The 14,864-nt window shown below is 33.4% G+C and overlaps 1 protein-coding gene across 4 annotated transcripts; it reads left to right on the top strand.

Moving 5' to 3' along the window:
• The first annotated feature begins 3,135 nt into the window (after positions 1-3,135).
• Positions 3,136-14,169, top strand: LOC128230658 (heat shock 70 kDa protein 12A-like). Of its 4 annotated transcripts, XM_052943197.1 has the most exons (10): positions 3,136-3,234; positions 3,504-3,530; positions 4,268-4,403; positions 4,734-4,882; positions 5,443-5,522; positions 6,165-6,306; positions 6,698-6,848; positions 8,099-8,233; positions 8,601-8,809; positions 10,163-14,169. In XM_052943197.1, the coding sequence occupies exons 2-10, from the start codon at positions 3,522-3,524 to the stop codon at positions 10,871-10,873; spliced, it is 1,722 nt and encodes a 573-aa protein (XP_052799157.1). In that variant the 5' UTR covers positions 3,136-3,234; positions 3,504-3,521; the 3' UTR covers positions 10,874-14,169. The 4 variants fall into 4 exon arrangements, with proteins under 4 accessions (XP_052799157.1, XP_052799096.1, XP_052799280.1 ...); XM_052943136.1 differs by lacking the exon at positions 3,136-3,234 and having other exon boundaries at positions 3,243-3,530; XM_052943320.1 differs by lacking the exons at positions 3,136-3,234; positions 10,163-14,169 and adding an exon at positions 9,319-10,144 and having other exon boundaries at positions 3,243-3,530; positions 8,601-8,859.
• The last annotated feature ends 695 nt before the right edge of the window (positions 14,170-14,864 follow it).

Raw genomic sequence — 14,864 nt, 5'->3', positions numbered from 1 at the left:
TTAAAACATTGTGAGTTGACATATTGTTTCAATATTATGTAGGGAAAGCAGTTAACGTTTTATGCGATTATAAAACAAAGGTGTTTGCATCACAAACGTATCTTAATGCATTTAGAAAAGTCTAACTTGAACAACGTTGTTTTACTTGAAGGATTGTAACCTAACGTTCAAGCTATCAGAGACTTCATCATGTTGGTCATCTTTATACAAATTGCAAGCAAAGTTATGGTTTTTACTCATTGACATTTTATTTTAAGATAAAATATATATATATGACTCCCTAATACATTGAGTTACACAACATACCACAAACATACAAATCCTGAAGGCATCTGGAATGGAGCACCAGAACTGGTGGTTAGGACACAGACGCATACTTCATTCCTTATTGTTTTTCAAATATATATTCGTCGTCCTCTCCTAAAGTCTACGTAAGGACGGTTTTAGCTAAAATTTCGGCTACGACGTATTGTTAATGAGGCAACTCGGTCTTCGAATATGGCTTGCTAGACTTCTAAGAAGAAGAAGAATGTGTGGTTTGAAGAACTCCAAGGAATACGATATCCCTCTTATTATATATTAAGTTTCTGTTCCAGATGAAGTCACACGGCTGTTGTAGACTATGACGATATTGTGACCGTAACATTATCTTAATGTGTCTCATTAATTGGCTTTTTTTTCAACTTTACTTTAAAAAGGTTCAAGGGATTTGATGGCTCAGAAAACTCTAGACATACCGTAATATGTATACATCCAGTCTTATATCAATGTTAAATACGCGTAAAAATGCCATACATATGTAAGTTTTTATACATATGAGAAAAATTCCAAATTTATTACTTTTTTTAAATTAAAGTAATAGTCTATTGTTTTAGATACATGAGAACATTTATAAAGCAACACATATAGGATCTTCATCATAGTTTAGAACGGTAAGGAATGCGAAAGGTCACTGAGTATACAGTTTGTATGCTGAAAACCTGAAGCACCAGACAAATAAAATCATTCGTTTAACTTTGGACAACTAGGTTTGTTTCTTGAGGTTCCATTGTATGATGCGATTATTAAAGAAAGGGTAGTGTCCATAAATTAAAACCATCAGGTAGAAAGTTTTTGACCGCATAGAACAGCGCTCAACCTAATACTTGTTCTAACATCTAATAGTAAAGCAAGATTTTACTTAAATGTATAAGCCTCACCAAAGCCAGAATGAACTCGGTAATGATACAGAATAAAGAACCAATGTATAAATAATGTTGAATTACTAAACGAATAGATACATAGTTAAAAATCCTGATTACCTAAGTTTATCAAAATGGAGCAACACGGTTTTAATAACGATTATACACATCAAACTTTATCTGACACAGTTACGTGTTACTCAGGAGGAATGAATTCGTTCTATGTTCAGCTGCTAGACAGGTCTACCAAGTCTAATATAGTATTTTGAAATAATTTTTATCCACATATTGTATTAAACATGACGTTAAATCGGCCTTATATTGCAATTCAATATAGTCATTGTAATTCAAAATTAAAATTGTTTATTCTGGCAGTTCACGAGAACAACTTTCGAAAGTAAAATATTAAACTAACCACGAAATGTCAATCAAGTGTCTATGTATACAAAATGTTCTTCCAGTGACATAAGCGGATTACCAAATATCTTTCCTGGGTTAACATATAGGACCGTTTAATATAACGCCTTTGGGACCATCTATCAGCGAAAGTATATTTGGTCGCTATGAATCATATATACACTGAAATAGATATCTAGATTCGAAATGTTTGACAATGACATTTTCTTCTCCTGCTTAACATGGCAGACACAGGGACTACTTTTTCCGACTTCGTCTTTGTCAACATCATAAGATAAATCACGATATTCTGAATTCATATGTCTACGTCATAAGCTGCATGGTATTTAACTTATTATACACATTTGGTATGGTCCGAAGATAACCCATATCTGAAAAGCGGAATTCTAGTTTGAGTTAAAATACATCGTATCTGATACTCGCTGTAGTTCCTTGTCTTAAGCTTTTAGGTCGTACGCTGTTAAAACTTTAAATTCAAATGTCCACACCAAACGAATTGTTGAATCAATCATGCCACAATGTTTTAAAATAAAACAAATCAATAACGGAATGTCTGATATGTCTGTTACAGTTTTATTAAGTTCTGAGATTTAAATCCATTTTGAAGAGAAAATGTTAATGTTTTATTTCCAATCGCACTGAACAGCCTGTCGTATCTTTAAGTTTTACATCTTGTTAATTCAATGCCATACTTCACTTAAATCATTTAAAATCGCATTTAACTGCTGGGCTGTAATTTTTAAAATGCTGTTTTATTATTTAGTCTCTCAGTCTAAGGTTGGATACTGAATTTGTCGACAAATAAATCTTGTATCCCTTTTATTTTTTTTAATGAAATGACATATTATCAGAATGTCATCAGCAAACTATATCATAATATTAATAATACTAAAAAAACCGAATCATCGTCAATTAGCCTGTATTTGGCTATTCCTTACATAAAACAAGCTAAGTTGGTGAAGTGAAATAAACTCAATAGTCTGGTAATCATCTATCATCTAATAGTAAGAAAGAGATAAAGAATGTTGTTCTAAAATTAAACAAATATGATGTACATTGGCAGAGCCATGATTCGACGTAAGAGGGGCGTAACTTAAGGGCGTAACTTTTTGACTTGCACCCCCACCCCCTCAGAATCGAAATTTATTTGGTTAAAGGTGTTGGCAGGGGGATTTGTGGGTAAAAACAAGGAAAATTTGAACACTTTCTAATACGAAATGGTGCATTTTGGGCGTATTTTGTTACTTTTTTCTCCTATAATGAAATCATAAGTACACTTAGACGATTTTAGGGGGGGGGGGCTAATGCGCCCCCCCCCTCGGATCCGCTAGTGATGTAAACAAACAAATAAGAGATAAACAAATGATAATGCAATGGTAAGCCTTCATAAATAACAGAAAGTCGCGTGTATCTGCTAAAAGAATAGAGGCCATGAGGATAAGTTTTTTGTTCCATTTTATGCCTTTCAACGATCCGCGCCAGAATTTAAAGCACAACGTGCATGTTTGGACGCATACTTTTAAACTAATTGTCAACAGGTACTTCCAACGAATTTAGTAGGTATTTCAAAAACTACTTCCTGTTATACAACTTGAAATAATCAGACTGCTGGAGTTTAAATAAAGAATCGCTTAAGGTAAATTTAGCAGTGTACAAATGACAAATTAAATTACGACGTTGGTAAAATGATTATCAATAATATACAAACTTGTGAAAAACAATTGGCCGTATTTCATTGCAAGAAAAGCGTATATCGAAAGAGGAAGTATAAAACAAATGGAATTACGCGTCGTGTATATGCATGTTATCATCAAATCGTAAAATACTGCAGGATTTGATCAATATAGAAAGTAAAGTGAATTATCATTGTTTTCATTTTTATTTCCGGATTGTGTTTGATTCCAGTTGACAAAGGATCCCGACATGTCTCTTGTAAGTACATTTTCGAATCACTGTATCGAAGAAACTTGATATTGAAAGACAAATGATATTCATACATGTACGCATATCTTATAAAGGTAAAGAGTTTGTAGCAGTTCATATCCTTCAACATCCTATTACTATCAATACTAGTACTAAGTGCTGAGGCCGTAAGAGTGGTCGCTTGGTATACGTACCCGCCTCTCGCTCAAGAGAATGTGGGTCAGATCACACTAGGGGTCCGTTCTCATGACCTCATAATGGACACAAGTGCTGGTGTTTACCCAGGCAATGGATTCGAGAGTGCACTTGTAAGCTGTCGTTACAATCGAGCGAAAAGAAATTAGTAAATAATTATACTTTCTACACGAAAAATGGCATTGATATGTTAGTGCTGTGCTGTCCCTATATTGCTTTCAGTCTGTTCTATTTCAATGATCTTGTTGCCAGTACTTTGTAAAATCAATGTGTTTAGAATGCATAAGAATGCAACATTTCAGTCAAAATTTCCCCGTGCCGACCTCAAGAGACATTGGAAACCTATATTTGTAATATCGATGTGTTAAGAGTATGTCTGAAGGTACGCCGCGGTATCTACCCCATCTCCTCTAGCATTAAATCCTGGATTCGTCTCAGCTCATTGCAAATTAGACTTGATATTATTATTTTTTAGGCCATTTTCTCACTTTAATGTAGATTGCTTCGTTCGATTCGATGCAGGTTTCTCAAAATACCTCTATTTGAAACAGTCGAAACCACTGCTGGTTGCGGCCATAGATTTTGGTACTGCGTACTCGAGTTGGGCGTATTCTTTTCTTCATGAATACGAAAATGATCCAACACAGATATCCGAAAAACAGTGGCAGGGATATGAATCGGCGAAGGGTATGTGATGTCTGGTCATATACGTGCGTTTTAGCTATGCGTAAGGTTTGTTCACAGTTTGACTGCACTTCTTAGAACATAGTCATTTACAGTCTGTTTCTTTTAGTTATTCGAGTCCTTTCAGAAATGAATTGATGTGACACTGAGCCGTTGTATAAATTTAAAAATACTTAAAGAATAAAACAATGAAATAAAGTAAAACTTTGACGAAATACAGGATTAACAAATATACTCAAACTTAGTGCTATATATTGTTTTTATAAAAATCCTCAACTTAAACGCCTCGTCTATTGTTTTAATTATAACACGCGTATATGTTCTTTTGGTAAGGACCAACAACGGTTTTGATAAAGCCCGACGGAAGAACCCTTGAGGCATTTGGATTTGAGGCGGAGACAAGATATACAGAACTGATAGACAATGAGGAGCATGATTCGTACTATTTCTTTAAAAGATTTAAAATGAAATTGTGGAACAAGGCAAGTACACGTCCAGGGTAAGAGGGAAAAATTGACCTTATGGAATTCATCCGCCCACACATCTTGCTATTTGTATTTTCTGACTCAATTTGACGTGTTGATTTTACCATTAAATTCTTATTATCTTCCAGTGTGGTGTTTAAATATCTATACGTATATGTTCTTCTTGACATATTTATAGAAATTACCAGGTAAATAACTTTTTCATATAGATACCAATCAACGTTTGACAAAAAACAATACTTCTTTTTAAACACTTCAGGTAAGTTGATATCAGGCTAAGCGTTTAACTTAAAATTATTTTGTCGTTTCGTTTCGAAGTGAATGTGAATCGTGTAAAGTTCTTTCGAGGACAATTATTTTTATTTGCTACATCTTCTTTGTCATCTACCTAAGTATAACGTGTTTAATATAGCAATATCTAAACAGAAGCTTAGTTGTAAACATTTAAACGCTTCTGATTAAACAAACTATATTATTGAAATCTTTCCTATAAACTCGCGCAAACAAACAACCTTTTTTTATTATTTTGATGTTATCAGAATATCCTTTTGCCTCAGAAAATCGAACGGGATATGCTTATAGAGGACGAAAACAGTCGTCATCTATCTGCAAAAACTGTATTCGCACTAGCAATCAAGTAAGTCAAGTAATAAAACTGTCATATTACATATGTGTGCTTCCTTATCAAATAAATATATGTGTTCAAAAATGTTACTGTATTTATAATTCATTAATGTTTGATAATCTAGTTTTATCTGCCTTGTGACCTATATTCATTACAATTTGTTCCTATATGTTGTATTTGTCAGATTTTGATTTTTCAAGGCTAAACAAGTCTCTTTAAATGTTTTACCAGATTTCTCAACTCTTGGTTTTAATATAAAATTCTTCTGTAAGAATAACAGTTTAGTGGGAATAATACTGAACGTATTGTTAGATTTAGATAGTGTGCATATAGTATGAATATTTTATTTGGAATTAAATCGGTCGACATTCAAAAATAGCATGATCAGTGAAATTAGTTTGTAAACTTATTCTGTATTCCAGGTTTTTTTAAGTTTGTATTTCATATTTGAAAATGCTTTTAAACACAATTAATAAATAATTGTTGTTAAAAGTTTGTTACTGGTTCCTCTCGATTATATAAGGTTCATATATGTCAAGATTATCAAAAGGGTGGTAATAAATCTCTTTAATTAAAGTAGGATTATTAACTACAAGTTATCATTGAACATGCGCAAAACTAAAACAAATAAATACTAGTTTTATTGGCTTGAAGATGGCTCAAGGACGACCTTTGGCGAGTTTCAAACGACAGAATTTCTGGCAAAATACGAGAGAATGATATACACTGGGTGTTGACTGTGCCAGCAATCTGGGATAATGCTGCCAAGCAGTTTATGAGAGAAGCCGCTAAACAGGTATTATAAACCATATAAAAATTGACAAACGATAAAGAGCTTTTTAAACAATGTCAGTCGTTCTAAAACTGTAAATCGACTAGTATAGACATTCAATACACTGTGGGTATACAGACAGCTGATAGAAAAGGAGAAATATAAGCATGTTTTTTAAAGGTATCGAAGGTACATTGTATTGCATTGATTAATTTTGAAAACATCTGATATGTCATGGTCTTTATCTTATGCGTTATACTATGTGCATGGTGTTTAACAGTCTTGTAATTGTTTGTGTCTAACAAAATTATCATTTTTTAAGAACGCTTGAATATGTAAATAAGTACAGTGCGTGAATAATTGTATTATGTCTGTTGTTTTGACACATTGACTACTTTCCTTAACCATCCTTTAGGCTGATATCGAGGAAACAAGGCTTACTGTCGCTCTAGAACCAGAGGCAGCGTCACTGTTTTGTCGCCACCTACCGGTTGAAAGAAGCGGAAATGAAACGTCGCTCGGAAAGCTGAAATCTGGACAGAAATATCTGGTTTTGGACGCAGGAGGTAAAACTTACCACTGCCATTACTTCACGTATTTAAGTACCTTTTAAAAGCAACGGCATCCAGGTATGTGTATGGTGTACAAGTTTAAAATGTATAGACAATACCAAGGCCTTGCGAAATGTGTGGACTTTTTCACACGCGTTTGAGTAAACTGAAGCAAAAACGGTTTTTATGTTTTCTATTTAAACGTCAAAACAACAGTATTTGGATGTATATATTCACGAGGAAAGCGTGTTTATGGCACTGGAACTACATCTACATGTAGGTACTCGCAAAAGTACCTGTTAAGCAAATTTTAACTTGTATCGGTACGGGTAGCTACATGTACAAGTAATGTTTCGCAAAATGAGTAATATTATGAAGTATATTCGAGTATACGTGTTACCATCATTTGATACCTTGACATTAGTTAAACAAATATTGAAACGAAGCGCACCTAGTTATACAGATTTTGCGAAATATATCGGACTTGTACGGATGGATTTTCGTAGAAGTAAAAGTTACATTTGGTAGTCAAAGTCGTTTAAGAACCATATTTGTTTGCGTTAATAGGAATGCTGACCTCAAAAGCTTTCTATTTGTGTTCGCACTCGTTTTAGTATGAAAGCATTTTTGCCAAAGTAAAAGTAGTAATGGAAATAGTAGTCATTTTAGAATTGCGGGTTATCTGTGATTAAAAACATTTGTCGTTGCACAAATGATCATGAAGTCTGAACCTCACATTGACTATATGTGTGCATGTATTACTAAACATTAAATCATTCGATAGACGTAATGGCTATACGATTAAGCATAAGAAGAAGAAATATGTTATTGGTGTTGTTTATTCTGCTGCTAGTATTGTTTTTGGTGTTGATGTGGTTCTAGGAATCCAACCTACAAAGCCAGCTCTATGATAGCTCTATTAGCCATTGTACTAAATCAAAGGCCTGAATATTTATAATTGAAATATACTACATTACACATAAAATTATCGTGGTTGGTAGTTTGCTCTTTATCACAATTGAAATAATCAGTTTTGCAGCCTGTCAATGCCCAAATAATGTGTTTGTAATATAGCTTTTTGTGTAATGTCTACATATTCTTGTTTTACATTCAAGATCATTTTAACTGATACCAAAACAGTATGGGGTCACCAGGCATTCCAAATTAACGTATGTTTGTATAGTATACCTAACAAGTAAAATTCATAGTAAACCTATGATGACATGTTGCTATTTACAATAACTAGGAAGTATAATATACTTTAGGTGGCACAGTAGACATCACCGTTCATGAAGTATTGCACTCGATGGACGTCAAGGAAGTGTATAAGGCGAGCGGTGGTGCGTGGGGTGGAACTAAGGTCGACGAAGCCTTCAAAGACTTTATGAATGAAATTGCAGGTAGTGAATAGTATTGCATATATGGCATTTTATTTAACGTGTAAGGAATTTTTGGACCTGTTTTTATATATAAAACGTGATCAGCCAAAAGGCCGTATTCAATAACAATCTTAGATTGAACTTAAGCTTAAGATAGGAATCTAAGTGTTTTGATTGTCCTGTATATTAAGCTGACCAATCGGCTAAATGGAATCACTGAGGCATGCCTAAGGATAAGGCTAAGATCAATATTGAATATTGGACATGAAAAGATGGCATTGCTCAGACATTTTTGATAACTTTTCAATGAAATAAACAAAATTATTAACCAAAACCCTTGGTTTTAACGTACGTAAAACATATAATCGATATGTATTTTCATGTACAGGGTTTGACGCCATCGCCGATTTAAAGCGAAAACACCTGGATGATTACATTGACATGTTTCATCGGTTCGAAAACAAGAAGCGGGTCATTTCCCCAGACAAGGACAGCAAGACGGTTTTATCCCTTCCTGAGTCGCTCCGTTCCTTGATCGAGACAAGACAGGGACGAGCCTTGAAAGACCTCATCAAGGACACATCTTACTCGACTTCGGTTAATACTGGATAACATTTACTTAATTACATTAAGTAACCATTCTCCTTGTATCCTTTTAAATACTGGATCGGTCTAATTTACCATATAATGGTTATTATGTTATTGATAAATACTTTTAAACAAGACATTTTGATGAATATTTTTGTTTCAATTTTCACGAAACTTTAAATTAAAGAAATAACGAGAGAAAAGTAAATTGGTAAAACAATGTAAACAGCTGACACAAGTCCAGTATGATTTATTTTAACCAATATCACGTTTAAAGACAAAACGATCAAGGCGAAACAAGTTAATTAATTGGAAATGAATTACTATTATTATATGCCTATCAAATTCCTTTTCCATATCCAACAGTGAAAATACAACACGCCGTAGTAAAATATCCGTATCATGATACTGTCGTTTTCTGATTCCGTATCATGAGAGTAAATAGCGTGACCATAATAAATGGTAAAACCTGTCAACTTTTAAATACATTAAATTATCTAACTTTACTCACGCTCCAGAAACATGTAAATATTAAGGAACATGGTTCTTATGTTCTTCAAAGAACTGTAAGGATAAGCACGCAGCAGAGAACACTCCCATTTTTTCTAGACAGCTACTTAATGAATTAGTTGTTTGCCATTTCGAAGTTCATAAATTGTTGCATTATCCATGTTTATTATCATAAAATATAAGCAGCTTGCCAATACAAAGAAGAAGGCGAATTCGCTTCATCGATAAAATAGCGATTAACTCACGAACATCCCTCAATCCTGCATATAATGATCGTCAAAAAATCCCACGAAGGTTTACTTTTTTTAAAAATGGCCGCGTTACGTCTACAGGAAATGACGATTAGTGTATACTTGTTGAATAAGTATCGTTTTTTGTTGTTGTTTTTTGTGCTGTGAAATTTAATAATTGCTTTCGTATTAGCAATTTGTTTATTTTACTAAAACATACCATATTTTGTTCTTATTTTGCTCAATAAAGTGAATTCTGTAACTTCTGACTTCATTTTGCTGTAGTAGCCTCCCTTGACTTCATTACACAAAACTACGTAACACATTCGAATTCATACGCGCATTTGACAGATGGCGGTAAATTTCAATCATGTTGAAACCGAAAAATAAAAAGGAATAACTAAATAAGCAGGTATATAATAAATGGAATATTATGATAGGACGCTTTTCTGGTGACCTGCATCACTTCTCGTTCGGTGAGTAAACATGTATCCGTCTCGACCTGCGGTCTCGACGGATACGTGTTTACACACCGAACTCGACGTGATACAGGTCACCAGAAAAGCGTCCTATCATAATATCCCTTATGTATTGCTTAAATAAACTAAATTCAAATCAACAGGTGTCAATGACAAACGAGAAGGTCAAGATCGACGCAAGCGTTGCCAGACGTTTTTTCGATACATCTGTTTCAAGTACTGTTGAACACTTGACGGAAGTTCTACGCATGCCAGTGAACAGAGGTGTTGAAGCGATTTTAATGGTAGGCGGATTTTCCGAATCGCCTATGCTTCAACACGCTGTTAGCAAAGGGTTCGAAGCTCTGAAAAGAATCGTACCGCAGCATGCTAGCCTGGCAGTACTGAAAGGAGCTGTGATATTTGGACACAACCCCAACGCTATCACAGAACGTATTAGCAAACTGACATACGGTGTTAATACAACTTATCCATTTGATGAAGCAAAACATGATCCAGCAAAAAAAATATTCTACAACGGAGAAGCCAGATGCGATGATATTTTTTCTAAGCATGTAGAAATTGGACAAAAACTTAAGATTGGTGACGCACAGTCTACAAATAGATATCATACACTAACCACAGAGCAAACATCGGCCGACTTTTCAATTTTTACCACATATCAAAAGGATCCCATGTATACCACAGATCCAGGGTGTACTAGGGTTGGCAACCTTAGTGTCCCTATATCCGGCAGCGGATTAGACAGATGGGCCAGTGTAAGGTTCATCTTTGGAGGAACGGAAATTGACGTTGAGGCAACAGAAGAATCAACAGGAAAGGTTCATCACTTGAAGATCGACTTCCTGGTGTAAACTGAACATTTTTTGTCTTGATTGCAATTTAAGTTTTTAATAGGAGGCTGAAGTAACTATGTTATGAAGTATAAATTGTGTGTTTCACAGACTGTATAGCTGACGTGTTTCGAAAGTGTTTTTATTTAGATATCATTATGTTTCTTACTGAAATATGAAGGAATCGTATAATTTAGATACCGCAACTGACTCTCGAAAATTTAAATTGACTTTTAAGCAAAATTTATAGTTCGATATTACTTAGACAATATAATGACATTTTAAAAATAAAGGAATCAATCATAAACAATCTGAATGTTTAGCTTTTATTGTTCAGTCAGATAAAAAAATAATTATATTTTTGTATTTACTTTTCAAAATGTAGTGCTGTGTTTCAACGTATTTATTCCATAAATGATTTATCATTGATAGCTTCAAGGTCAAAACATTTCATCCAATTGTACAGGTTTACATAAAAAGAAACAAGGATTCTGCCAGCTGGGGCAACAGTATGTGAGTTTTTGTGCATTTTATTTTCTATACATTACTTTAATGTTGCTTAAAATTTATTGCAATTGTAAAAAAAAATTGTATATTGATAAATGAAATTAATGAGTTTGTATATTGACTTTCTGCTACAAAATATTGTATGTGTACGTTTTTGTTATCCGAAACAAATGAGCTAAACATGCGAGTAACAATGTAAACAATTGATTTCATATATGTGTTGTATTGTATACACATTTTTATACGTGTATTTGCATTTGTGTTACCACGCTATAATGCTCTGATCAATTAATTTTGAACCGGAGGCACGTAAACTATGATTGTATATATGCTTATGATAACTTTTTTATCAAATTTATTATAGGCTAACATCAGAGCATGTTATCCGTTACCGGTTTGCTTGGGAAATTTCTAACAATCAATTTAAAAAGGTTTTGTGTTGTTGTTCCATGATTCTTGTTTGTGATTTTTTGCTTTTGTGTTATATGTCTTTTATATGCATTTACCCAGTGCCATTAAACGGGGTTTATGTTAAAACTTTTGGCTAATGAGCTTGTTTCTGTAGTTTTTCACATACGTACTAGTATGAAAGTCCGCACGGATGTGTGTCAATATTTACTTTCTGTATAATTATTGTTAGGGTGAACGTTTTGATATAGGTTAATTCCTGTGAGTTCGATGACTGTACACAATTATGTGTATTACTAACACATTATCAGAATTCGTGTTTCTGTTCCCAATGTTAAGATAATCCATGCAGTATTTATAACACAAGGAATAATAGAGCGACGTTTTTGAAACCACTTTATGCACCAGTCATTTGTAACCACGGCCCCCAGGTCCGGGGAATAGCAGGGACTTTGACTTTTGGTCCAGCCAATCCCGGGCAAAGTCTCCGTCAATCTGCTGGTAAAACTCCCGCCAAATGCCCCCGCACCCAAGGGACCTTAGATAAGGCCAATTTTCCGCTACATTTGGCGTGAAGACAAAACCACCGCAGTCACCGGGCACTGCGGGGTCACATGGAAAGTATAAACACGGTCAATTTCCCCGGCTATCCCCGGTATACCCTCGGACCTGGGGATACACTATAAAGTTATGAAAAGTCCTCAATCATATCAACATTATAACATATTCAACAATATAGATTGATGAATAGAGAGATGGATTTGATTTGACCAACACTGCGTTATGGAATGTTAGTCTGCATTGTTAATTCTTGTTCTATATTATCCATTTATATCGAATGTTAATTGTATATTTAGTGTTTAATGTCGTTCACTTGGCAGTTTTTTGACAAGAAATAATATGTATTAAAAAGAATAGTATTAACATGTTCACAGTGATACATGACATTTTAATAAAATGCGTAATGAAGTTAAGAAAAATGTCGTAGACTGGGCAGTTATTTTACAAGAAATAATATGTATTAAAATATAGTATTAACATGTTCACTGTGATACATGACATTTTCATAATATATGTTATGAGGTAAAACAAATGCAATACAAAAAGAAAACAAATGTATAAAATACTCAGCTTCTAAATTGCACACACCAATAACTGTCTAGTTGCACTGTTTTGTTGTATTGGAAAGCTATTTACAACCATGTTAAATATTAGACTCCTAAATTACATGTATGTTGAAAAAAATGATACACATAAGTGTTCGACGATAGACAATATGTTTGTTTCAAAAATGCACATTTCTACTGACTACGCAAAACGTTTTGTGTGCATGCAAAGACCTAAAAGCTGCTTGAAGAAGTTTGTAAAGCTAAAGATCATATTGCGAAACAATCAACACAATCTATGTTTTCTTGTTTCATTAAAAAGCAAATCAATTATGTTTATCTACTGACTAAAAAAATAGTTCTTTTAAAACAAAAAAAATATAAAATTTTGTTTGTTTTAATAAAAAGGTTGGGCTATAGTAGTAATTATATATTAAAGGAATATGAGAAAAAATGAAACATGTACAAATAATGTAACAAGTAACACGATAGATTGTATGGTTTATAGAGCAAAGGTATAAAATCATTACAAATAGATATCGATACACAAATGATTAGTTCTTGGTCAAAGCTAATAATCCCATCTTGTACATAACTTCCAGTGTCTGTGTTGAATGCGATATTTAGAAGATATATGTATATGATAACAAAAGTAGAAGGAATAAACTCCAATGGTTAAAACAAATCACATCTATATTTATAAAATACGATATGATTTATATCAGAGAAAGTACTGAATTTCCAAATACTGAATGGCTAAAGATGTAGATTTTGCGAAAAAAAACTGTTTTAGTGATTTATTACACTAGGTTTTAAATGTAACTTTTTTGCTGAGTATAGAAACAGATTTATTGAATTATTGATTGACGATCATTTCGGTCTACAAATGTATAAAATTTCAGAAATATTTCAGACCAAACCTGATGATAACAATATCAAATTAATTATATCATGTAAATTCCTGAAGCATATTGTTGTTCACTTTAGTTTGAGAAATGAAAAATAATGTGTTTTACCCTTGGTAAATATTTGATTGACTCTTCATACTGGGTATCAGTAAGTTGATATTTGTAATTATCTAAATGTAACTCATAATAATGAATCATAAAGTGTTTACTGATTTATTTTTTATGTTTATTGTGTAAAGTGTTTTCAATGCCTTAATGTTCTCATGTTTTTGTCATGTATTTGTAACATGAGTTTAGATGAAAAAAAGTGTAGATGTGTCGAACGCTTTACATGTTGTCCATAAGTTCTATGTTGGAAGCCTGTCAATAAAGTCATTGATTATATATATATCCCGACCAATGTTGACATAAAGCGAACATTAAAAAAGGTGTAATTACATTAATGTACATAAAGGTTAAGACAACACAACTTCAATGTTAAATTTCCACATTCGCTCAATTTACGAATGGGATAATTCTGCACAGATTCACATCTAATTAGTTCCTAAGATACCGATCGCCTCGCCGTGAAAACCACATCAAAGCATTATTTTCGTATCTTGATCAATTTATTAGACATCTGACATAATTAACCAAATTCTCATATACGTTTAACCGACTTATTTATTTCCGAAATTAAGTTCCCTCGTTCTCTTTTCACTTGACCAAACGCAAGCACTCAGAATGGATATATGTAGTGTGTCGTTAGCCTTTTATTTGTTTTTTTTGTTTTATTTATGCGGGTGTCTTTCATTGAATATCGAAAATGTTAATACAGTATCGACAGGGTTTGAAGCAAAGATTGCAGCTTTAGTGGAAAAACTATCAGAAGAAGAGCATGAAATTCAGGAATGGAAACTGTAAATAGAAATACTTGAACAACATATGGTGGAAGTGAAACGGAATAAGGAAGAAGGTAGGAGGTTATAGATGTTTTCCTTTCTTGTATCAAGTGTACAACATATCTCACAATCAGTTATGGAAGTGAGATCCTTTTGAAGCGAAGCATGAAACAAAAACTTAGTTATTAACACAGAAGCCTCG

This window comes from Mya arenaria, chromosome 1, assembly GCF_026914265.1.
Source record: "Mya arenaria isolate MELC-2E11 chromosome 1, ASM2691426v1".
In the NCBI taxonomy this organism is placed as follows: domain Eukaryota; kingdom Metazoa; phylum Mollusca; class Bivalvia; order Myida; family Myidae; genus Mya; species Mya arenaria.
Note: the sequence above shows the minus strand (reverse complement) of the source record. Positions and strands in the feature narration are given on the sequence as shown.